General features: G+C 37.7%; 1 protein-coding gene across 5 annotated transcripts in view; it reads left to right on the top strand.

The window, feature by feature from the left end:
• Positions 1-23,724, top strand: part of Ano4 (anoctamin 4) — a 372,166-nt gene that overhangs the window by 294,351 nt on the left and 54,091 nt on the right. For all 5 annotated transcript variants that reach the window (XM_048803237.1, XM_048803234.1, XM_048803236.1 and 2 more), the window contains 5 exons: positions 1,935-1,990; positions 4,371-4,492; positions 6,835-6,969; positions 8,033-8,129; positions 14,391-14,451. In XM_048803237.1, coding sequence (XP_048659194.1) covers positions 1,935-1,990; positions 4,371-4,492; positions 6,835-6,969; positions 8,033-8,129; positions 14,391-14,451 — 471 coding nt within the window. The remainder of the gene's footprint in view (positions 1-1,934; positions 1,991-4,370; positions 4,493-6,834; positions 6,970-8,032; positions 8,130-14,390; positions 14,452-23,724) is intronic.

Here is a 23,724-nt window from a genome sequence, read left to right as displayed (position 1 = left end):
AAAACTCTTACATACTCACATGAACAAATTGTTATATACCAGATGATGGAAGCTACACAGCAAAAAAGAGAAAGAAACTACTGACATTTATAACCGTATGGGTAAATCCCAAAATAATTATTTAGAGTGAAAGAAGTCAGATGAAAAATAGCAAATACTTATTGACTACATTTATGTGGAACTCTAGAAAATGCAGATGATTGATAGTGAGAAAAAGCAGATCAACGTTTGCATGGAGACAACGTGGGGAAGAACGGCAGACTACTAAGTGGCATGATAAAACTTTGGAAGTTTGATGAACATCTTGGTTGTGTTAATAGTCTCGTGAGTACATATGCCAGAATACATCTAATTATACACTTCAAGTGTGTTCTATTTATTATATCTTCGTTATAACTCATTAAAGCTATTCTTTTAAAAGATCTATGTATCTACCTACACTCCTATTTTATGGATGAGAAAATTGAAGCCTGAGGACAAAGGAACTTTTCCAAAGTCGGACCATTAGTCTAATGCAGAAGAGTTAAGTTTTTCTACAATGAAGCTTCTAGGTCAAAACAGAAGAGCTTCTGACTTAAAATTATCCTTTTTTTCTTTTAAACGACACATTGATCTGCTTCTCTCTGTGCATTCCCTTCTATGCCAAGCACTGTACTAGATGTGCTTCATTGTTTTTTGTTTGAAAACTGATTTCCAAAAAGCTTCTACATAGCAATGGAAACAATCAACAAATTGAAAAGACAATCTACAAAATGGGAAAAAAAAATATTTGCAAACCGTATATCTGATAAAGGGTTAATATTCAAAATATATATGAAACTTACAAATAGCAATAGCAAAAAAAAGATAACCTAATTTTAAAATAAGCAAAGGACCTGAATAGACATTTTTCATCTTCCTAGAGAAAATGTGCAAATGGCCAATAGGAATATGAAAATGCACTCAACATCACTAATCATCAGAGAAATGCAAATCAAAAACCGCAATGATATCATATCACACCCATTAGAATTAGAAAAGCTGTTATCAAAAAGATAAAGAGTTAAATATGGTGAGAATGTGGAGAAAAGAAATCTCCCATACACTGCTGGCAGAAATGGAAATTGGTGTAGTCATTGTGGAAAGGTATGGAGGGTTCTCAAACAATTTAAGATAGAATTACTATATGACCCAGCAATTCCACTTCTGGGTACACGTCCAGAGAAAGTGAAATCAGTATGTTGAAAAGACATCTGCACCCCTGTGTTTATTCAGCATTACTCACAATAGCCAAGATACAGAAACAACCTACATGTCTATGGACAGATGAGTGGATAAAGAAATTGTACATATACACAATGGAATGTTCTTCAGCCATAAAAAGAAAAAAAATCCTGCCATTATGACAGCATAGATGAACTTGGAGGATATTTTGCTGGGTGAAATAAGCCAAACACAGAAAGACAATACTGCATGATTTTACTTATTGGAATCTAAACAAGTCAAACTTTTGGAAGCAAAATAGAAAAGGAGAAACAGGAAGATGCTGGTCAAAGGGTACAAAGTTTCACTTATAAAATGAATAAGTTCTGGGACCTAAGGTACAGCATAGGTGGTGATGGAAATATTCATTAATTAGATTGTTGTAATCATGATAGTGTATTATGTATATCAAATTATCACACTGTACACTTTGAATCTATTCATTCTTGACAACTCAATATTTAAAACAAACAAACAAACAAACAAACAGATTTCCCAGCAATTGATCCCAATTACCTAGCAGATTTCAAAGTTTTCTTTTTAAACTGTTGGTCACCCCAAGTAGGTTTGAATTTTTTTAAAGCCTGGATTCTTTTTTTTTTTTTTTCCAGAAAGTACTGATCTTGGTAGTCTTGAGAATTGTGAGGATCTAAACTCACTATTAACTGGAATGGGCTTATTTGTTGCTTTAGGTCTGAATCGCTTGCTTACCAATGGCTCCTATGAAGCTGCTTTTCCCCTGCATGAGGTATTGTGCTGCATTTTCTTCTTATCTTCCTTTTAACTTGTTACTAAAACTGGCTTCTAGGGACAGTCATCAATTGAGTTTGTTGCTATGGCTCAGAACTGTAGATATTTGCTTAGAATGAATTTGATTTGTTTAATGGGTAATTGGGGAGGGTCTATCTGCATTCTTTTATCTCTCCCTCAGCATAGATTTATTTCTCTATGTCTTTTTCTAATTGAAAGAACACTTAAGAGTCATTCAGCATGAATTCAGAGGAACGGCTTAGGGACTATAAATCATGCAATTTAAAAGTCATTGAAAATTTGCGTGAGGCACCAGACAGAGAGGGAAATGTTTTTGAAATAGTCTTTGCAATAAATAAATTTGTAGGTATTCCTTGAAAGAGTGGTAGGAAGTCATTTTGCAAAGTTTCCAATAAACAAAGGGTGATAAAGGAAATTAATAGTATTGTATTCATCATTATAAGATATGTATAGATGTTGATATTTTCCTTATTTACTTCCTGGTCTTTGTGATACATAATGACTTTGAAAAGCATAATGGTGAGCATGCTTAATTTGGTTTTCCAGTAGATCTTGGATTATCTAACCCAGAATTCTATACCTGAGTTCTCTCATGATTATTGAGAGGTTATTGTCATTTTCACAGTGTTAAGCTCTACCATGTACCATCACTATAGAACACAGAAACTACAAGACAAATGTCCTAGCCCCAATTCTGTGCAAACAAATTAACCAGGTTGAAACTGTTTGCCAATAAACTTTGGAGGACAATTCCACCTCTCCATAAATGGCAAGTCTTCCCAAAATGTACTTTTTATTTGGCTTATAATTGTTTTTCTCTTGATTTTGAACACTAAGAGGATGTCAAAGGTGAGGTAGAATTTTTAGAACCATAATTATTAAGAAAACTAGAAGCTGTGGTCTGAAATGCTATTTACAGATGACTGAGAGACATTTTTTTTTAATGCTTCTTTTAGGTTGACCAAAGCAATCATTTTGACACAAAGGTTTACAGAGGCCACATGCATGTATTTCTGAACTCTGAAGACAGATTTTCCCCAAAAGTTTCTGTGTAGCTTCCTGTGGTTATAGGCTGGCTTTGCCTAGAGAATGTTTCTATGGGTACCACATTCTCCCCACTCCAAGCCCTTACCCCTGGTATATATCCAAGTAATGGTGGGCAGATGTACAATGGCAGGGGAGTAGATAGCCTGGCATGAGGACATCCAAGCAGAGGCAGCTACAAAAAACCCACAGAGTAACTTGTGGGAGTCTCTACAGAGTAAAGCCCTACATTCTATGAAAAGAAAATTTCCAAATTAGTAATAACAACCACAGTAATAATACCATTACTGTTTTAAATTTTTTGGGTGGAGGGTAACCAGGGATTGAACTAAGGGGCACTTGACCACTGAGCCACATCCCCAGCCCTATTTTGCATTTTATTTAGAGACAGGGTCTCACTGAACTGCTAAGCGCCTCCCTTTTGCTGAGGCTGGCTTTGAACTTGTGATCCTCTTGTCTCAGCCTCTCAAGCTGCTGGGATTACAAGTATGCGCCACCACACCCAGCTCCCTTTTTAACTTTTTGCTCTCAGTTTAATTCATTTATATTATTCGGCCTCACAACCACCTTCACAGGCAGGAAGGACAGGTATTGTTGCCCTTGTTCCATGTTACAAATCTATTTAAATAGAGTTTGAGAGAAAAGTTCACCCTCCTTGGAATCACACAGTGAGTTGGTGGTTGAACTGAGACACACCCACTTTCCTTTATTCCCACCCCTTTATTCTTTCCATAAAGAATGGGCTTCTCAGGCTAATGTGAATAATTCATTTGCCTCCGAAAGTTTATTTGCCACGAACTGACCTCAGAAAAACAACCAGCTCTCTGGCCCTTGGTTCCCTCATTTGTTGAATGAGGACGTTGAATTTGATTTGAATGATTAGAATCCCAAGGTGGCTTCCAGCTTTCACATTCCAGGATTTTCCTGTTGATCAGGCTGTGAAAAGGCTGTGGCTATGGCTGTTGATACCAATTACTTTACCTTGAGTGAAACAGGGAAGAGATCTAACCACGCTTGGGCAGTTCTAAGACTTTGGGAAATCAGGACTCAAGAGTATTGAGGGGGCTTGTCCATGATCTCCTACATAAAAAGCAGTGGGACTGAATCCGAGCTCAGTTCAAACCTGCCTGATGTTTACCAGATGTCATTATCAGCAAGATGACATCCAGATTAACCAAACTATGTCCCTTTTAACAGAGAGGGCTGCTTTTTCCTTCTTCTCACCCCTGTTGCTACTCCTGCTAATGTTACCCTCAGCGTTTCCTTGTGGCTGTGTGGATATCCCCTCATTGGCAATGGTGTTTTTATCCCAGGGAAGTTACAGAAGTAAGAACTCCATTCGAACCCACGGAGCTGTGAACCACCGGCATCTACTCTATGAGTGCTGGGCTTCCTGGGGCGTGTGGTATAAATACCAGCCTTTGGATCTTGTCAGGTGAGTTTTTAACCAGCTGCAAATAGAAAGTCTTCACTGAAAGATGAGCCATCACGGAGGGGAAAAAAAAGGTTCCGAAGTGCAGAGTTCTTGCTGCAATTGCACTTCTTCCCTGAGGGTAGTTTGACAGAGAACACTGGTTTTCTGGGTAAACTGACTTTCCCTCTGACAAGGTTGGGGCCCAGGAAGGGCATAGGAGATGGGCAAGGCTGCCTGGGAGACCACTTGAGGAGCAGGTTACCCTTGTGACTGCCATTGACAAATCGTCCTATAGAGAGGTAATACTGCTTACATGCATTAATCACAAAATGGAGTATTGTTGAGTATCCCTGATATAAAAATCTAAAATCCAAAATGGCCCATATTCCAAAATTCTTTGAGCACTAACGTGATGCCACAAGTGGAAAATTCCACACCTGATCTCATGGGATGCATCACAGACAGTCAAGATGTAGGCATAGGAGCAGGGTGGGGTGGCACATGCCTGTGATCCCAGCAGCTAGGGAGGCTGAGACAGGAGGATCGTGAGTTCGAAGCCAGCCTCAGCAATAGCAAGGTGCTAAGCAACTCAGTGAGACCCTGTCTCTAAATAAAATTCAAACTAAGTCTGTGGATGTGGCTCAGTGGTTCAGTGTCCCTGAGATCAATCTCTGGTACCTACCACCCAGAATGTAGGCATACAAAAAAAAAGATTGCACAAAATTACCCTCAGACTATGTTTATGAGGTGTATATGAAACAAAGGAATTTCATATTACACTTAGGTACTGTCTTCAAATTAACTTATATATTTGTATACATTCCAAAATTTAAAAAACCCGAAATATGAAACACTGTTGATCCAAAGCATTTTAGATAAGGGATACTCAACTTTTACCATGTAAATAGCACATTCCAATACACTTCAGCCCTATTTTAATTTTAATTGAAAACTACCAGCATTTAAAATTTGCCTTAATTACAGGTCAGAAAGTATATCAGCTTTTAATATATGATAATTGTGAAGTGAAAATGTATGTTTTTAAAAATCATATCTTCCCAACCTTCTGCCATAACAGCCCTATTCTCTGACATCTCATTGTTTATTTAGAGACTGGTTATTAAGGTTGACTAATGACCATCCTCACTTCATGGATTCCTCATTAATGAGAGTGTCATGTCTCATTTCCTAGACTAGCTGGATGTGTTTCACTTACACTGGGGCCCTAAAAAGTGAGCTCTGTGGGAAAAACAAAAAGATAACCATTTCATCCCCCTGAGTAATTGTTCTTCCTAAGAGAGCCCATATTACCTTGTTGCCAAGTGCTTACTCCTGATGCTCCAAGGACATTGACGAATTGTGTACTCTTTTTTGTGTTGGTAACAAATGATCCAGATGATCTGGATGAGTTGAAACTATTTTCTGAGATGAGATAATTTTCCTTTGACCAGACTCAATGCATGAAGAATAGTGAGAAAGGAAAAAAAAAATTCTCTTCCCAACCTCAGTCCCATGTTACACAATTAGATTGATTAGAAATTACAGATCATTACTATCTCCACCCATGACAGTGTTTTGATCAAGATTTTACAGTTACTCAATGAGTATTAATTAGCTGTTCATTTTATTTCTAATACTGTGCTAAGTACTGTTGACAAAGATAAATGGTCTCTAGTGTTGAGAAACTCATTTTCCTTCAGGCAAACGGGCCCTGCACTCTTGAGATAATTAGAAAAATACCAGACCGTCCACGATGAGGTAACGTGTGTGAGGGAGGCTCTAAGTTTTACTATTTGGAAAAATGGAAGGGATGGATGTGGGTCAGCACCCATGTGGAAATCTCTGAGAACTGAGTCCTGGAAGAGCAGCAGGATTTATGTCGGCAGAAACAAGAGGAATGAGTAGATGGATTTGTGGAGCATCTCAGGAATCTAATCTCTTAAATACTTCTTGTCCTGTAGATCGTATTTGCTCCAGACCTCTTGAGTCTAACCACCCCCTAAGATCCCTGCATCTCTTCTGCTTCTCCCTTTACCTCCACCTATTACCTATTATAACAGGCGTCCCCTACTTTGCCTCCCTTTTCCTACTCTGGCCCCTTCCAATCCAATCTGTGTTCTCAGAACATGCTTGTGTATAATCCCACTCTTGGATGGAAGGGCCAATTCTATTTCTGATATAAAGTAAAAGGAGAAGAAATTAAACCCCAAGCCTAGATTGGATCAAATGTTCCCTTCTCTTCGCTTACCTTCTCTGCGTTTTATCAGGAAGGCCACTACAGTGTAAAATGACTGAACAAAGTGTTCCAGTGCTGAACTTCACACACTTGACTGTAATTTCTAAGTCTGTCGTGCCTCACACAGGCGGTACTTTGGAGAGAAGATCGGGCTGTACTTTGCCTGGTTGGGCTGGTACACCGGCATGCTCTTCCCAGCTGCCTTCATCGGATTGTTCGTCTTTCTGTACGGAGTCACCACCCTGGATCACTGCCAAGTCAGGTACCGGGAGCTCTCGGGTGGGCCTGCCTTTGCTGAGTATTTAAAAATGGTTCCTTATGCTTTGGGGGTATTCACAGACTGGAAGCACAGCTTTTCATTCCAACTTCCTTCCCAATGTTTGATGGAAAACTTCAAAAGGCTCAATTCACTACTTGTCTCCACCCATTGTTCTTGTTGCGATGGTCTTCAGCGATTAAGGAAGCAAAAGTTGCCTTTATAGACATAAATACACACACCTGGAGCAAATCACTTTCATTCACTGGCTAAAAACTGCTCTCTTCCTTCTTTCACCTGTCCTAAAACTAATACCTACTTCAAATAATGGCCTTACAATCCTTTTTCATGAATTCTGATTTTTATAAGGACCATTTAAACACCTAGATCACAAATACAGCTCACCAACTTACCAGTGTCCTGGGAATGGTTCACGGTCAATCATTGTTTCCTTGGTTCTCTCACCAGAATATAGTTTAAGATATTCACAAAAATCTTATTGCAAAACTGGATGGTGACCTTAAATAATAAATGTATCTTTTAAAAGTGATCACAAAAATAAAAGTGAGTGATTGAGTCTCCTCCCTACTGAAATATTTTACTTACTGAAATTATTAATGAGAGATAATTTTCTCCCAGGATTAAGGTCCCAAGTTATTTTTATTTAGTCCTCCATTTTTAGTTTTGTCATGCACACAGAGTTTAAATTAGGCACTTTTAGGTATCTTATTGCTTCCATAATTCATTATGAAATTGCTTCAGACCTAAGAAATTTTGTGAAGAACTTTTATATAATTTGGGGTATGACCACCGATGTTTTGTTTCATATATTTTCCCAAGTGTAACATTAATATGTAAAGCCAAGAAACAGCTTCATAAATAAGTAGGTTTATCAAACTATTAAACTGTATAGGAACTTATTTATATAAAAACAGAAAAGACGAAGAAGTTTCCAAGAGCAAAAATTTAATCTACTGAATTTTATCAGTTGAACATTTTAATGAATTTTCAGGAGAAAAACGATGGCCCATGTCATCAAAAAGCAGTCTTTTTCTGTTTTCTTTTCCAGTAAAGAAGTCTGCCAAGCTACAGATATCATCATGTGTCCTGTGTGTGATAAATACTGTCCATTCATGAGGCTGTCCGACAGCTGTGTTTATGCCAAGGTAAATCCAAACAGGCAGCATATTAGGTGGATTGAATTTGACATACACCTCCCTGAGGGACTGTGAGTAACTATATTCTCTGTCATTTCCAGTCTTTCATATGCAAGCTAATGTTGTTGGATACACTTATCGCCATCATTCAGTAGTCTAATGCAAACATATTTTTAAATGGACATATGTATTTGTCAGCTCTTGGCCACTGTGACCAAAATACCTAACAAGAGCAACTTAGAGAAGGAAAAGTTTATTGTGGTTCATTCCACGGTTGGCCAACTCCATTGCTCTGGGATTGAGGTAAGGCAGAAGATCATGGGGAAGGGCATAGTGGAAGAACATTTTTTAGCTAATGGCAGCCAGAAAGGGGGATGGGGGCAGAATCTAGGGATAAGATATATAATCTCCAGGGGCACACCGCCCCGCCCCCCGTGACCTACCTCCTCCAGCCATGCCCTACCTGCCTGCAGTTACACATAGTAACCCATTCAAATTGTTAATCCAGCCAATGGGTTAGTCCACTGATGAGGTTACAGCTCTGATAATTTATTGTTTCACCTCTGCATATTCCTGCTTCGCCTAACATGAACTTTTCAGGTGATACGTCATATTCAAACCAAAACAACATGTATTTAAAAGATGTGTTTCTAGGTATCATCACAAGAAGCTACAGCATGGCACAGTGCAAAGAGAAAAGTTCAAATTTTTATTGTTATTTAAAGTAACTTATTTGTATTATTCATGACACATTGAGCAATGATATAGGTCTCTCATAATATTGTAAATTCTGAGAGAATTGGTGTGTTTTGTGTTGTTTTGCTCTTGTAATCCTGTCTACTTCTTTTTACATTTAAAAATATTATTCTGAGAAGGTGTGAACAGGTTTCACCAGACTGCCAAAGGGATCCATGACAGCAAACATGACTAAAACCCATTCTCTAAGTATTCCTTTACTAATCCAGGACCCTGGGTATTCTTGTGTTATTATTGGAGACTGTCATGAGCAAGTCTTTTCATTAACATAGACCAAACACATCTGTGTCTTTCTACAATGTCAGAAATTATTGAATAATAAATTTACAAGCTACACCATTTTCATCAGTGGCAGTTCACCGAATACTTGTGAGACTTACCTGGTAATCATAAGCTGGGCAATCACAGGTTCTTTTACTCCAATTTTAATTTCTAATATCTATTAACACTCAAGTCACACATTACACTTTACACAAATATATGTGTGTATATTATATATAATATCTCTCTATATATCTGTATCTATATATATAGATATAGATATATAAAAGAAAGGCTAAGAAATGATTAAGGGTACCACAGGGGTTCAGGAGGCTGAACTAAGAGCAAAGGCAGAGAGAGATACAAATGTGAAGAGTCACCGTAGATGGTCAGATAAGATTAGGAACTAGCCAAAGAACTTGTTCAGGGTGCAGAGCTGTCAAAGTGCAAGAACTTATTCTAGGCCAAGGTCCAGATGAACAGCAGTGTCAGCTTGGAGTGGGCCATGTGTGGTCATCACAGGCAGGAGAAATCACTTTCTACTAAGGCCCAAGGACAGAGATGGAGGTTCATTGCTGTGGCAATTTTCCTAGGCAAGACTTGTGACCAGTGGCCAGGTGATGGGTCAGGATGCTGCCTTATCCAGTCTTGGGGTGTCTCTCCTTTTATGGGTTTCAAGTGAGGGGTTTGCATCATTTGGTGGTCTGGTATGTTCAATAAGCTTGTGGGACTGTTTTTTTCCAATGTGAGTTTGATATGCTATACCCATGCAACTGTGTGCTCCTGACTAATTTGATAAATTCACAGGGGGTCATTCTTAATAGCATGATTGATTGATTTATTAGTTTATGCCTTATGGTTGTGCCAGGCAGATGGTGGTTGTTTACTTGTACAAACGAAGTGTGGAATTATCCCAGCTCAGCACTTAAACTCAGAATGGAGTAGCTAATGGCAAACTACTGCTTTACAAAATGGAGTCACAAAGGTCTACACACAGCCTAAAAACTGTTCTGTACATCATGGAATAACTCAGGGAGGGCTCAGCCTGCTCTCCACAGGGACACATGACATACATAGGTTTGGATTTTTAACCGCTCTCTGCTACTTATCTGGGAACAAGTTATTTAACCTCCCTGAAACTGAGCTTTCTCATCTAAAAAATGAAGAACATCAGGTTTGTTTCACATGTTTGTTTTAAGAAGTGAGGTAAAATATATACTGAGCATAATGTCAGTAAATAATAGCTGCCATCATTTCCCCCTTTCTCATCATTATAGTGAACAAGACTGTGATTCACAGCGGGCTCAGCTGCTTACCTCATTGACCTTGTACATATACAGCTTTTCTGAAACTGAGTTTTCTCATGTATAAAATGCAAGTAATACATATCTTCTTTCCACTCCATTGGCATGTCATGACTGAAGAAGACAGTGTATGTGAAAGTGCTTTGAATAAACAACATGGCACCATTATTTCCATCAGATTTTTGTTATGTCCCTTTCTCAGGCTATGCCTTACTTTATTATTGGACACATTTATCTAATCCCAAGAGGCTTTTTACCTAGGGGCAATGTCACTAATGGGAAAAAAAAAAAATTAGCTGGAGTTTGGGTTAATGAACTCTTTTTCCAAGAATCACTGCATATGGATTTGCCCAAATTCCAGATATAAAAGAGTTGGCAGATTTTATTGAACCTCTGCAATTACTGCAGCCTGGATCTATCTCATTACTCTGTTGGTCTTGCACATTTTTGTTCCTTTTAAATGAGAACATTTGAAGGGAGCCCAGATCCCGCCCATCCACGATGTCTTTAGCACTGCAGGTGGCTGGTCCCTGTGGTTCAGGGAACCACAGAAGTCAGTTGTGATTTTAGAAAGATTTAGGCTTTTAGAACGTGTCACTAGGAACCAGAAAAGCACAAGACACTTTCCTATCTTTGGTATATGAGAACAAATTTAACAGAGTAACCTTGGAAAATAGAGATTTGGTGAGGATCAGAAGTTCTTTCAGTAATAGAGTTTTATTTAAAGGTCATGAGATAACCCTGAATGACTCAGGTTTTAAAATTCTGCTTTGGGGAAATCTCAGAAACAGAAGCTGAGTTTCTTTGGTTTAGGATTTTATTTATTTATTATTTATTTAATGTAAAGTTATGCTTGGGTGAAGTTCTCTTTAGGAGAAAATGTTAATAATTCTTTAAAGGGACCATCATGAATAGTTTAGAGTACTTAAATTATATAGGGGCTTCTATTAGCAGTTACTCTGCCTAACAAATTATCTAGAAAATAATAATTTTAACAATAGTCTGTAGTTATAATAATAACTAGGTAACCCACATTTATTATTTCTAATTCTCATAGGAACTTCAAGGTAATTATTATTATCCCCATTTTACTCAGAGACCCAGAGAGGTAAAAACTATTCATCCGTGGGCATACTACATTAAGTAGTCAGGCCTTGGTTTATCAGACCCGAAAGCATATCTTCTTGACCTCTGTGCCTCACTGAGTTGTAAGATGTTTCGGTTCTGAATCTAACATGTGTTCTTGCCTTGAAACATAACAAAATGAAGAATGACAGAATTGAGATATCCTAGGTTTCCTTTAGAAACATTTTATCACAGCCTGACGTGGTGGCGCAGGCCTATAATCCCCGTGACTCAGGAGGCTGAGCCAGGAGGATTGCAATTTGAGGATAGACATAGCAGCCCAGTGAGCTCTTGCAATTAAACAAGATCCTCTCTCCAAAAAATAAATAAATAAATAAAGGGGAGGGGAGGGGAGGGTTGTTGTTGGAGATGTACTTCTATCCCAGGTGTAAAAAAATATTATTAGAAATGTCAGAGTGGGGCTGGGGTTGTGGCTCAGTGACAGAGCACTTGTCTTGTACATGTGAGGCACTGGGTTCGATGCTCAGCACCACATAAAAATAAATAAACAAAATAAAGATATTGTGTCCATGTATAACTAAAAATATTGTAAAAAGAGAAATGTCAGAGTGGTTTGATGGGACTTTAGGTGCACATGAATACTGGATGGAACAAGAAGATGGTTGCAGCTTTTTATGAACACAGGGCCTCTCAGCCTAGAACTGGCCACCCAGGTCCCCAGGGGTCTCTCTCTGCCCACCCGTGCATATGATCATTCTGTGGATGAGTTGTCTTCACACAGCTGACTGCTGTGATTCTAGGTTTCTTCTTTTATGTCCTTAAGCATATTTTTTGTGCTTATTTTTTGTGGCTGTTTTAAATCCTCAATCTGTTGTTATAGAATGTATGCTAGTTCAGAAAGTGTATATTGCCTAGTTGAGAATTTTTTTGGGGGGGGCAATTGTCTTCCCCAAATATTCTGTTATTTTGGCCTGTGGGCTAATACATCTAGAACAGTAAATACTTTGAAGGCCAAAAGCCATGCCCTTGTCTGTGGGTCCTGGTGAGTTACAGAGAGGACAATGTGGCCCAGGTACCTCTGTGTGCTGCTTCTCTACCAGAGAACATTTATGGTCAGTTTCATTTTAAAACCTGTTTAAATGTAAGAAGAATTGGGATAAGCACTTTCCCTTGGTTGATTGTAATCCACCATCCCTGGGTTTTAAGAGATAATGGACAGCTGACCAGGCAGCACCTATTTTCCCAATGCCCCAGCCAAGCAGGAGGTTTGGCTTATTATAACTTATCTGAGGGAGGGAAACTAACTGTCCAAGGACCACTTGGAGGCAAGAGCATAATATACATATTTTTTCTAACCTGTGCTCTCACTCTGCCACCTACTGCCCCCCACATCACCACCATCACACACACACAACATCCTTCCAAGGCAACTTTCTGCTTTCCCTAGGTCTTTGTTTGTTTTCTTTTGTTAGCATCTGGAATCTACTATCCTGCTTTTCTGTGGTCTATTTTGGCAGAGGGCAGCATCAGCATAGCTAGCTTACCATTTTACTAGGAAACAGAAGCCCCTGTTAGTACCCCACCCGTTCTGATTTACCTACTACCAAATTAATAACACAAGCAGAACATTGTCTCCCTCCAAATGTTTGCATCTCTGTCCTGAGGAAGTATTCCGATTGGTTCTATTTTGAGCCACATGCCTTTTGGGACCAGTATGAGAGAGATCTGTTACCTGGAGAAAGGAGAATAGAGGCAAAATGATCAGGGCAGCCAAAACCAATGACAGCTACAATTCATTCCAGAACCTAAAATAATGGTACAAGTTACCACTTCTACGAACTTATCAGATAGAGAGCATAAACCAACTACGTGCCACCAGAACTTTCAGGCATATCCCTCTGGAATATGAAATACATGGGCTTTAGATGTTTGTCTCACATTAGGTGTTTGGATGCTTCCTATCTCTCCTGTGTTCAAAGAAAGAGAAAGTTTAAACTTTTGGTATAATCTGAAATACTTTATGCTCTGAAAACATGAAAAGACCTGCTAATACTTGGCACATTCTCCAAGGGACACTAAAGTATACTTTATAGGGAACTATAAAATATTTTTTAAAAAGGCTATGCTTTATGAACCTATCAGTTATCGTTTCAATTTGGCGTGGACATTGGTGTGATTTATACTGGAGGCAGAAATGAGCTTGGCAGTTACGCAGTAAGAATAGATATTTTTTTGCTTTTCTGCTGTGATGTTTGCAGTAGACTATATTATTCTAGCGATAAAGTATTGCTAACTGTCTTTGTGTTGTGTGCAGTAGGTAAATATAGTGATTACTGGAGGCTTTAATAAAGGTGGAAATGGATTTTGTTAATGTTTCTGGTCTCTTGCCTTTATAATGCTGAAATCCACAGAGAAACCCAGAAAACATTTGTTCAAAACTATACAAACAAAATAGCCATGTTTTTGAAGTGAATAAATGAAGCATTAAAACAGAGCTTGGGGAGCTGGAAACCTTTAAACCAGCAATAGCAATACCTTCCTAGTCCTAAATATAGCTATATTCATATTCATATGCATGTATAAGAGTTTTTGTAGTGCACAAAAGGGAATTCTTAGTAGCACCATTGGGGCTGGTGATATATGTTCAACTACATGATTCCCCACATAAAGGAACAAATTCTCTCTTCCATATCAGAACCATTTCAGTTTTAAAGGAACCCCTTTCTTTTTTATGGTCCAAAGGAAATATCCACTGAAGAATCCCTGCTAAACTCATCATAACTATTTTTATATAATTTGAAAAAATGCAAATTTCCATATCATACATGAGAAATTAGCCTAACTCTGATTGTATAATTTCCAGGTGACCCACCTTTTTGACAATGGAGCCACTGTCTTCTTTGCTGTTTTCATGGCAGTCTGGGGTAAGTGTTCTACAACTATAATACTTGAGTTTCCCCCATATAGTCTCTGATATGTTCCTTTAGAAGTCTTGTTTTGGATGTGAAAGAAAGAGGCTTAAGTAGATTTGGTTTATTTTTCTATTAGCAACAAAGTAGTCAATAATTCAGTTGTTTAATTTTTAAAGCAATATTATAGAGGAGAAACATGTCTGATTTTTCTTCTCTTAAACCTTCAACAATTTCATCATTATTCTCTTAGGATAGAATTCACCTTCTGATGGAGACAAAAATTAAGGTTATAGTATACCAAAAAGGTATACTATACTATAATGAACACCCATCTCAGTATGTAAAAGACTTTCTAGTGGAAGTAACTAACGTACAAGTGCCCACCTCTGACTTTCTTCCAGATCTAGATGAAATGACCCTCTCTAAACAAGAGCTATTCATAAGAATGAACTGAGTCATTTGATACCTGTTTAAGCTACTAGCACCAATCCACCAGATATAATGGAAACATTCAAATCCTTTTAAAAAGTAGGACTCATTTGAACTCTTAATTCCTTCACTTACTAGGCTGTATTATTTAGAGTCAGATTTTCACCCTGTTTCATAATAAAGTTGATTTAATAATATCTACATTATCAAATAATTATAAATGGCATGGAAAAATGTCTGGACAATTAATAGAAAACAGTTAATATCAGTTATGTTTGCAGAGGGAAATTAATGGAAAAGTAAGTAAAGTGATGTTAGCCTATATATTTTCAGTTTGATTTGAATTTTTTAAATTATCATGCATTTATTCTACAACTTAAAATGTTGAAAATTGATGATATTACAAAATCCTACTAACTTTTAAGATTAGTCTCATGTTTTAGTTGTGTCTGGAATGAATATCAAAATCTTTTCCATTTTTCAAGGCCCAGCTGAAATTTGTTCCAATAAACAGCAATATCTTCTTCCTTTGAACTTCTAGGGGATTTTGTTTATGTCATTCTCAGGAACTTATAATTATTTGAATGCACAACTTCTCTTACCTAATAGGTTCTTAGTCCTAGAGAAACATTATTGTCATTGAAGACCTCATGCATTCCTTTTGGAGACAAAAGGATTCAATATGTATTTCTTGGGAGGGTGAATGGATGGATGGATGGATGGATGGATGGAAAGAAGAAAAGAGAGAAGAGGAAATTGAAGAAGTTAACAAAAAATATATCTATGATACAATGAATGACTTTAAATGGTCTTTTTTGAGAAGTGGAAATGTAAAACCTTGTTCCCTTGAGGGAGCTTACTCTAGAGATTGTCAAAAGAAAATCATTCTACCTATCTATTAAAGGTTACATGTTTTGTGATTAACCCCTTTTCAGCCAAGTAGGCATTTGACCCAAGATCAGTCAAAACAGGTGGATGAGTGGCCCGAGAGGCCTGAGGTTCTAACCAGACAGGGACTTGTAGGGCCACCCAGGTTCTTCTTCTCAAGAGTACGAACTGGGTTATATACAGCAAGGGAGTTTGCAGCAGGAATTGACAGTAAAAGATGTAAGAGATCAGAAAGAATGGAGAAAAAGGGGAAGAGATTGACAAACAAGGTAAAGTAGGAACCAGGAGGAATTATGAGAAGGTTGAATTTATGAGAATCAGAACCTAGAAACAGGATAAAGCAAAGAACTAGTGGAAAAGATAAAGAATAGAGGATGCAGAAGCCAACTGGTAGTTAACTGATAGAAAATGCAGACAATCCTCTGAAGGTAAACAAAAAGTATTATCAAGTTATGTTATCAGTGGAGTGTGGGATTGAAGATCCAGTCTCTTGTGGCTGAGATCACTTAAGTCTTCATTCCTGTAGGAGTCCTGAATCATTCCTGCAAAGTCCTTGATGGACTTTGTGAAAAGCTCTCACTATTTGTGTTCCCCTTAATGCAACTGTGTCCCTTGCAAACAAAGCAGGCTAACCATAATTGAGCTTAGGCTATAGGACTGAGTTCTCATTCAGATCAAGAATGTAAATCTTGTTTTTCTAGAACATATCAGCATTAGTACCCATGATCAAGAAATATAATAGGATATCCAGTGCTTACTAAGCTTTGCCACCACTATAAATAAAGGGACTTTGGAAAATGTATTCATTTCTTAAATCAGTGGTTCCCAAACGTTTTGGGGTCATAGCATATATAGTAAATGAAAATAAGTACACGGCATACGGATGGGCATGAAAGAGCTTGCTCACAGCCATGGATAGGTCTCCATAAACATGCTAGCCCAGAAACCTCCCAAAGCTGAAGGGATTGTTATTATTCCTATATATCTATCTGCTAGCTTTTCCTACTATTAATCTACTGTGTAATGAGTTAGTGCTCTTCTGTAGACAGTGGTACCCTGGCATTATTCAGAAAAACTTAAAACACTAAACTCTCTCACCCACTTCAGTATTTCTCCAATTTTAGATATACTTTGACTGTGATAATAGTTTATTCTCCCACAGTTTACCCCATGAGACTGTATAGAGGTAAAATTTCCAAACAGTGACAATTGGCTATTAGGCAGAGGTTATCATCTGTCCCCCAGTAACACCATTTTAAAGGATTGTATCCCCCTCCTTTTTTTTTGGAAGTGGGAGAGACCTACACTGTGCGTGGCAAATAGGTTTTATTTTTCCCTTTGCCAACCTCAGCTGACTAGTGGTGGCTGCCTGGAGCATGGAGTTGAGAAGCTTCTAAGGTTGCAAGTGGGTGGATGGAGATTGGACAGCCCTGTGCTTTGGAGTATACTCAGTAAGATTCTGATAGATGTTCTATAATAAACTTTGGGCCCAAGGGAACATTTTAGGGCCCCTCCACCCCAGGCAAACCTGGCAAATTCACCCTCCGAATTGCTTTGGCTTGGTTGAAAATTTACTGTTTAAATCTGGTATTAGTCCCAGAAATGTGCTCATTTTGAGGAAAAGAATGATTGACCCCAGGGGTTTCTTTGTAGAAAGGGATAGATATGCCTTTTGTAGAAATCTAGAATCACCAACAATAATAACAGTTACACTAGTAGCATATATTTATTGAGGACTTACTATGTGCTAAGCACTCTCCTAAGTATTGTATATGCATCATCTTATTTAATCTCTCCAGCAACCTCTAAGGAAGGTATTATTATTTTCCTCATGTGATAGATGAAGAAACTGAGGCAGAAGCTAGAAACTGGCAAAGCCAGAAGTTAAACTTGACAGTCTTAGCTTCTCTGCTCTCCTTCTAGGTTCAGGTACTGTTAGTAATCATTTGCTTTGACTTTGGAGATCTGCACTTTCAGATAAAGGGCTTTTATGCTTGTCCAGAGCCCCATTTATGCTGTTTTTGAGATGGCGATGGTCTATAAAAGCATGTGCGTTCTAATGGAGCTCAGTTTAATGGCCTAAGGATCATCTCTTTTGATTGGCAAGTCGCACCATTTAAGAAAACAAATGCTTTCTATTTTCAGGAAATTGCTAGATACAGAGATGATGAGAGCAGATATAAGTGGTTTACAAGACCTTGGACCAGGTTGATGGTCTGTTTTGTTGCCTTTGCTGTGTGTGTTTGCCATGGAAACCCTGAGGCTTCATTTGGAACCAGTTCCCAGCAGCTGGGGTGGGGGAGGGGGCTGTGGGTTGACTTTGTTCATGTTCACACGTGTGTGATAGCAGGACTCCTGGGGACCCTAAAGTTCTTTTGTGAACCGAGGGCTCTGGGCTTGAGCTACAGTGTAGCTCTTTCCTCAGTGTTCATTTCTGTTCAGGAAGAGTCAGGGGACAGAATAATTATGGACCAAATTAACTTCTCTCTGGAGTATGAAGGGAGATGGTGAGTCATTAGGGAACTAGATATTGGCAGAGACCTGGCAGGAAGCAGATTACTTCCCTTTGTTCTTTGTTTCTGGTTTCTCTCTCTCTTTCTCTTTTTTTTCTTCCTCCTTTTTTCCTTTCATTTTTAGTGTTGCCAAAAACTAAATTATCCCCAATAAACAAACAAAACAAGGTCCCCGGAGCTCTCCAATCAAAATGACAAGATAATGGTTATTTTAGTGAAAATTCAGATGCTCTATGATTCTGTTAGTAATTGGCAAATGAAGTATTGTCTTACATTTTTAAAATTAATTTTATTATATTTGGCCTTTAATTCCTGGGTATTTGTGCCAATTTTATCTTTTATAATCTCATCAATAAATCCAACAAAATGGTGATTATATATTTTAAATAGTAGGCATTTACTATATCTACTATGTGTGTAGATGCATTTGCATATAGTACCCTATCAGTTTCTCATAACCCATCAGAAAGAAACTTCTAGCCCCGTTTTATAGATGAAGCTATTGAGGCCCAGAGAGGTTATGCCACTTTACCCAAGATTACTCAATAGCTAGCTGATCAGTGGTAGAATCTGGATTTTAAAACAGATCTGATCTGCCTAACTCCAAAGTCATACCTTAGAGTGCCCCATGTCATGTACCTTCAATAAGGCACATCAGTCAAAAATCTCATCATCTTAGCAGACTGCATATTTGTTGCCACTGAGCACTGGGTGTGCAAAAACGACATCATCTCTGCCCTCAAAAATCTCATAATATGTTACAAGAGAGTTTGTTATTATAATCCACAAGGTAAAGCCAATTTATAATGGGTCCGCAAGGTTTCCTTTAGTCAAAAAGGAAAAGGAGAAAAAGAGTCACTCAAAAAGATACATTGGAAACAAGTCTTCCCTTTGCCAGGCAAAGGAGTGGGGTTGAGGGGAAGTGTGGAGGCCATCTTAGCAAAGACAAAGGGGAGGTTGCATGTTTGCTGTGACAGGGACACAGTATATGTTTGTTTCGTAGGACTGCTGCAAGAAAAATGTCACTGATGGAGTAGCTTAAAACAAGAGGAATTAGTTTTCACAGTTCTGGAAATTAGAAGTACATAATCAAGAGGTCAACAGGTTAGGCTCCTTCTGAGGGCTCTGAGGGGATTCTGGATGGCCAACAGCCCTGGACCTTCATGCACTTGAAGCTGCATGGCTGCAGTCTGTGCCTGTCCTCACCTGACATTCTCCCTGTGAGAGAAGTTACCTTTCCATGGCTGCCTTCTTATAAGGGTACTAGTCATATAGGATTAAGGGCCCAGCCTATGCCAATTAAGACCTTGTCTTAGCTAATTATTATCTACAATGATCCTATTTGCAAATAAGGTCATATTCTGAGGTACTAGAGCTGAGGACATCCACATTTTTTTTTGAAGGGACACTATTCTGCCATTGCCATGTACATGTTGAGAGTGGAGGTCCTCTTATCTCATGTCATTAATGAACCCTAATGGATATAGGGTTCTCCAAGTTATCTATTCTTGTCTTTCAGGGGGAGTATCATTTCATCCAAATTCATGAAGGTACTAACGTTAATTTGTTCATAATAATATTCCCTTGTATTTTTTTTCATTTCTTTTAAGTTTATATGATATCACATTTCTTATTCCTAAAATTGGAATTCATGAATTCATATCTTCTTTTTTCCTATCCTATTTAGAAGTTAAGCAATTCTATTGATTTTTTTAAAAATAATTAGCTTTTGATTTTAATGTGTTTCTATTGTACATTTTATTTTTCATTATGTGTGCTTTCTCACCCTTGAGTTTAATTTGTGGCATTTCTCCACCCACCATTGGACCCCCATGGTTGGTGCTAGAGATCAAACCCAGGGCATGTGCATGCTTGGTGAGTGCTCTGGCACAGAGTCACATCCAGCCTACTGTCCTTTTTCTAAGTGCTTAAGGTGAGTGCTCAGTCCATTGATATGAGATCTATTTTTTATTTTCAAATTTAAGAGTTTAATGCCATAAATAGCCCTTTAGCCCCATTTAGCTGCATCCTCCGAATTGTGTTTTCATTTTTAATCAGTTGAAAATATTTTCTAGTTTTCCTTGCTATTTTTTCTAGGACCCATGTGCGTTGTTTAATTGCTGAAGACCTAGGAGGTTTTTGAGGTGTCTTCTTACTAAATTGATTTCTAACTTAATTCAGAAGACATATTCAATTCTTCTAAATTTAATGAGATTTGCTTTATGGCCACACTGTAGTATATTGGCAAATGTAGTATATTGGCAAATGTAGTATATTGAAAAGATTATAAATTCTACTGTCATTAGGTAGTCTATAAAGTTCATTTGGGTGTACTTGCTTGTTTATTTTGTTCTAGTAGTCTATATTCATGATAATTCCAACCATATTTGTGAGTTTTCTCTTTTGCCTTTCAGTTCTGGTAATTTTTACCTGGTGTGTTTTAAATTTAGGATTATGTCTTCCTGATGAATAGATGCCTTTGTCTTATGTAATTTTTCTCTTTATTCCTGGTAATATTTCTTGTTCTCAATTGCACTTTGTCTGAAATTAATATTTCCACTCCGATCTTTCTTGGTTTGGGTTTGCCTGGTTTATTTTTTCCTTTCTTTTACACTTAATCTCTCCATGTCTCTATATTTAAAGTGGGTTTTTTATAGACAGGCAATTGTAAATATTTTCTTTTTAAAAATCCAATCTAATAAAGTCTCTTTTTGTTAGATGTCTATAGCATTCCAAAGTATACGACATTTTAAAATACCATTTTATTTCAATATGCCATATTTTATTTTTTATATGTGTCCCTTAGGTCTCTGTTGCATTGTCTTTTTTAAATAATTGGATATCTTCATGATTCAGAGTCACCTGCACTGTTGACTAATTAGCTCTACCTTTTAATTTTATTCTTATATTGCTTATTCAAGGATCTATGATATATACTTTTAATTTATCACAGTCTATCAAATAATATAATGTTTTATCCCATGTAGTATAAGAAATTAAAAAGCTGTAATTCTTCTCTCTTTTGTTCTTTGTGTTGTTGTTGTCCTACATTCGATTACTATTTTGTCATACATTTTGCTTTTATTGTTGTGGTATGTTTTCCTTATACACATTATAAACCTCTCAATACACTGTTATTATTTGGTCTTTAAGAAGATGTCACCTTTATTTAGGGAGATTGAAATGAAGAAAAATATTTTATATTTACTTTGATATTTACCATTATAAGAGCTCTTCCTGCCTTTTTATATCCAAACTTCCTTCTGGTATCATTTACTTCCTTTAAGAACTTCCTTTAAAATTTCTTGTAACATGGATTTTCTAGTATGAAATTTTTAGTTTGAGACTTCAAATATCTTTATTTCATTTTAAATTCTGAAAACATATTGTTGCTGGCTGTGGAATTCTAGGTTGAAGTTTTTGCTTTCAACATTGTAGAACAGAGATTCTCAGCCAGGAATGATTTTTGCCTCTTTGGAGATACTGAACTGGAGATCTTTTGGGATGTCATAACTAGAAGGAAAGAGAATACTTGCATCTAATAGATAGAAGCCACAGATGCTACTAAATATCCTAGGATGCACAGAGCACATTCTACCATAAGTAGGAATTATCTGGCCTAAGATGTCAAGAGTGTTGGATTTGAAAAATACTGCTCATGAAGGTTGCAATCTTGATCCTCCTGAAGTAACATGGTCTTGCTGAGTCCCTTTAGGGGAGTCATCTGACACTTCTGTTGGAGCATTCTCATCTACATGGGAGGGTTAAGCACCACTAGCATTTGATGATTCAGAACAATGGCCTATACTTTTACAGCATTGGATACAATTTCAGTTGTGTCAAGATTGAAAAGTCCTGTGTGGGGGATGCTGTTCCAATTGTTCTGGCTTGCATAGTTTTAGACATGATATGTTTAATATTTCTTATCTTTATTCCTTTCTACATAAGATGGCTTTCTCCACCTCTGTCCTCTCTGAATTTTTTTTCTTTTTTCTTCTTTTCAGTTCACATTTATTGGAAATGTGCCTGAGTGGCATTTTCTTTGTTTCTCGTACTTGAGGTTCATTGAGCTTCTTGGATCAATGGGTTTATAATTTTCATCAAACTTAGGGATTTCTCCATCATCATATTTTCAATTCTATTCAATTAGTACTTCAATTCCACGTATGTTATACTGCTTAATATTGTCCTACAGGTCTCTTATGCTCTGATAACATTTTTTTTTCAGTCTTTAGGTGCTGCGACTAGCACAGCCAAACTCACAGTTCTGGCAAGAGGCAATGGGGGAATAGAAAAACACACACACACACACACACACACACACACAAATATGAAGATTAAGCTGGGATCCGGTGGAGTACTGCTGTCTCAGAAAAGCAGATCTGAAGAGTTATGCCAACAAGCTTTATTTATATATGTCTCATTATCAGGTTAAAGACTATGCAAGCATTATTCTATGTACTCAGGAAAGTTACAGAACTAGAAACATCTTCGCAGTTTTTCCATAGTTGCAACGTACAATGTTAGATTTGTATAGCACTCAAGAAGGCCCATTGTTTAAAGTTACTATGAAGTGGGCAGACTGAGGAGTAGCAGAGCTGGTGGAACATTGTGGTTGTCTTGGATGAGAATCCCTCTATCCCTGGGAGCATGTGCCTGAGATCGAAGCTGCTAAGACTTTTGCACAGAGCTTCTTCGGGGCAGGGGTGTTACCATAGCAACTGGGCACCCTGTGCCCTTACACAGAAACATTCCCAGGCAGCAGGTGCGCCACAGCCATGAAGTCATTTGGAGACCTTCAGTCTCAGTCACTGTTCTCACATTCTGTCACCGCTCTCCACATTAGGTCTTATTCTCAGCAGTTTTGTTTTGTTTCTGTTGATTTGTCCCCAGTTTCACTAATTTTTTCTTTGAAAAATCCAATGTTCTATTAATCCTACCTAGCATATTTTGCTTTTCACATTATTAATCTCAGATCTCAACTAGTGCGGTCCTTTTATATTCCTAATTAGTCTTCTCATTGAGTTCACATTGTTGTTTATCTTCTTGACATGTACAGCATATTTATACTAGTTGTGTTATCATCCTTATTCTGTTCTTTCTGTCAGTTCTGGGCTTTCAATCTAGGGTTGATAGAATTTTCTTCTGGTTATACTTTTTATTTTCCAGCTTATTTGCATACCTGGTAACTTTTCGTTAAATTCTAGAAAGTGATTACTGGTTTTTGTTGTGTTTCTTTAGTACGGGACTTTGCTCAGCTTGCAATTACCTTACTCATAGATCAATTTGATCCTTTTGAGATTTGTTTTTAGGTTATTAGGGAGGGTCTAAAACCCAACTACCATGACCTTTCTGATCCTCTGACTAGTGGGATCATGAACTACTTCCCTCCCTCTATGAACTCTCTAAAGTTTATTTAGCTACCAACAGCAGTTTTCCTTATGTGTGTCAAGAT

The sequence above is a fragment of the Marmota marmota genome, unplaced genomic scaffold, assembly GCF_001458135.2.
Source record: "Marmota marmota marmota unplaced genomic scaffold, marMar, whole genome shotgun sequence".
In the NCBI taxonomy this organism is placed as follows: Eukaryota; Metazoa; Chordata; class Mammalia; order Rodentia; family Sciuridae; genus Marmota; species Marmota marmota.
The sequence above is the reverse complement of the archived record's forward strand: the minus strand, read 5'-3'. Positions and strand labels throughout refer to the sequence as shown.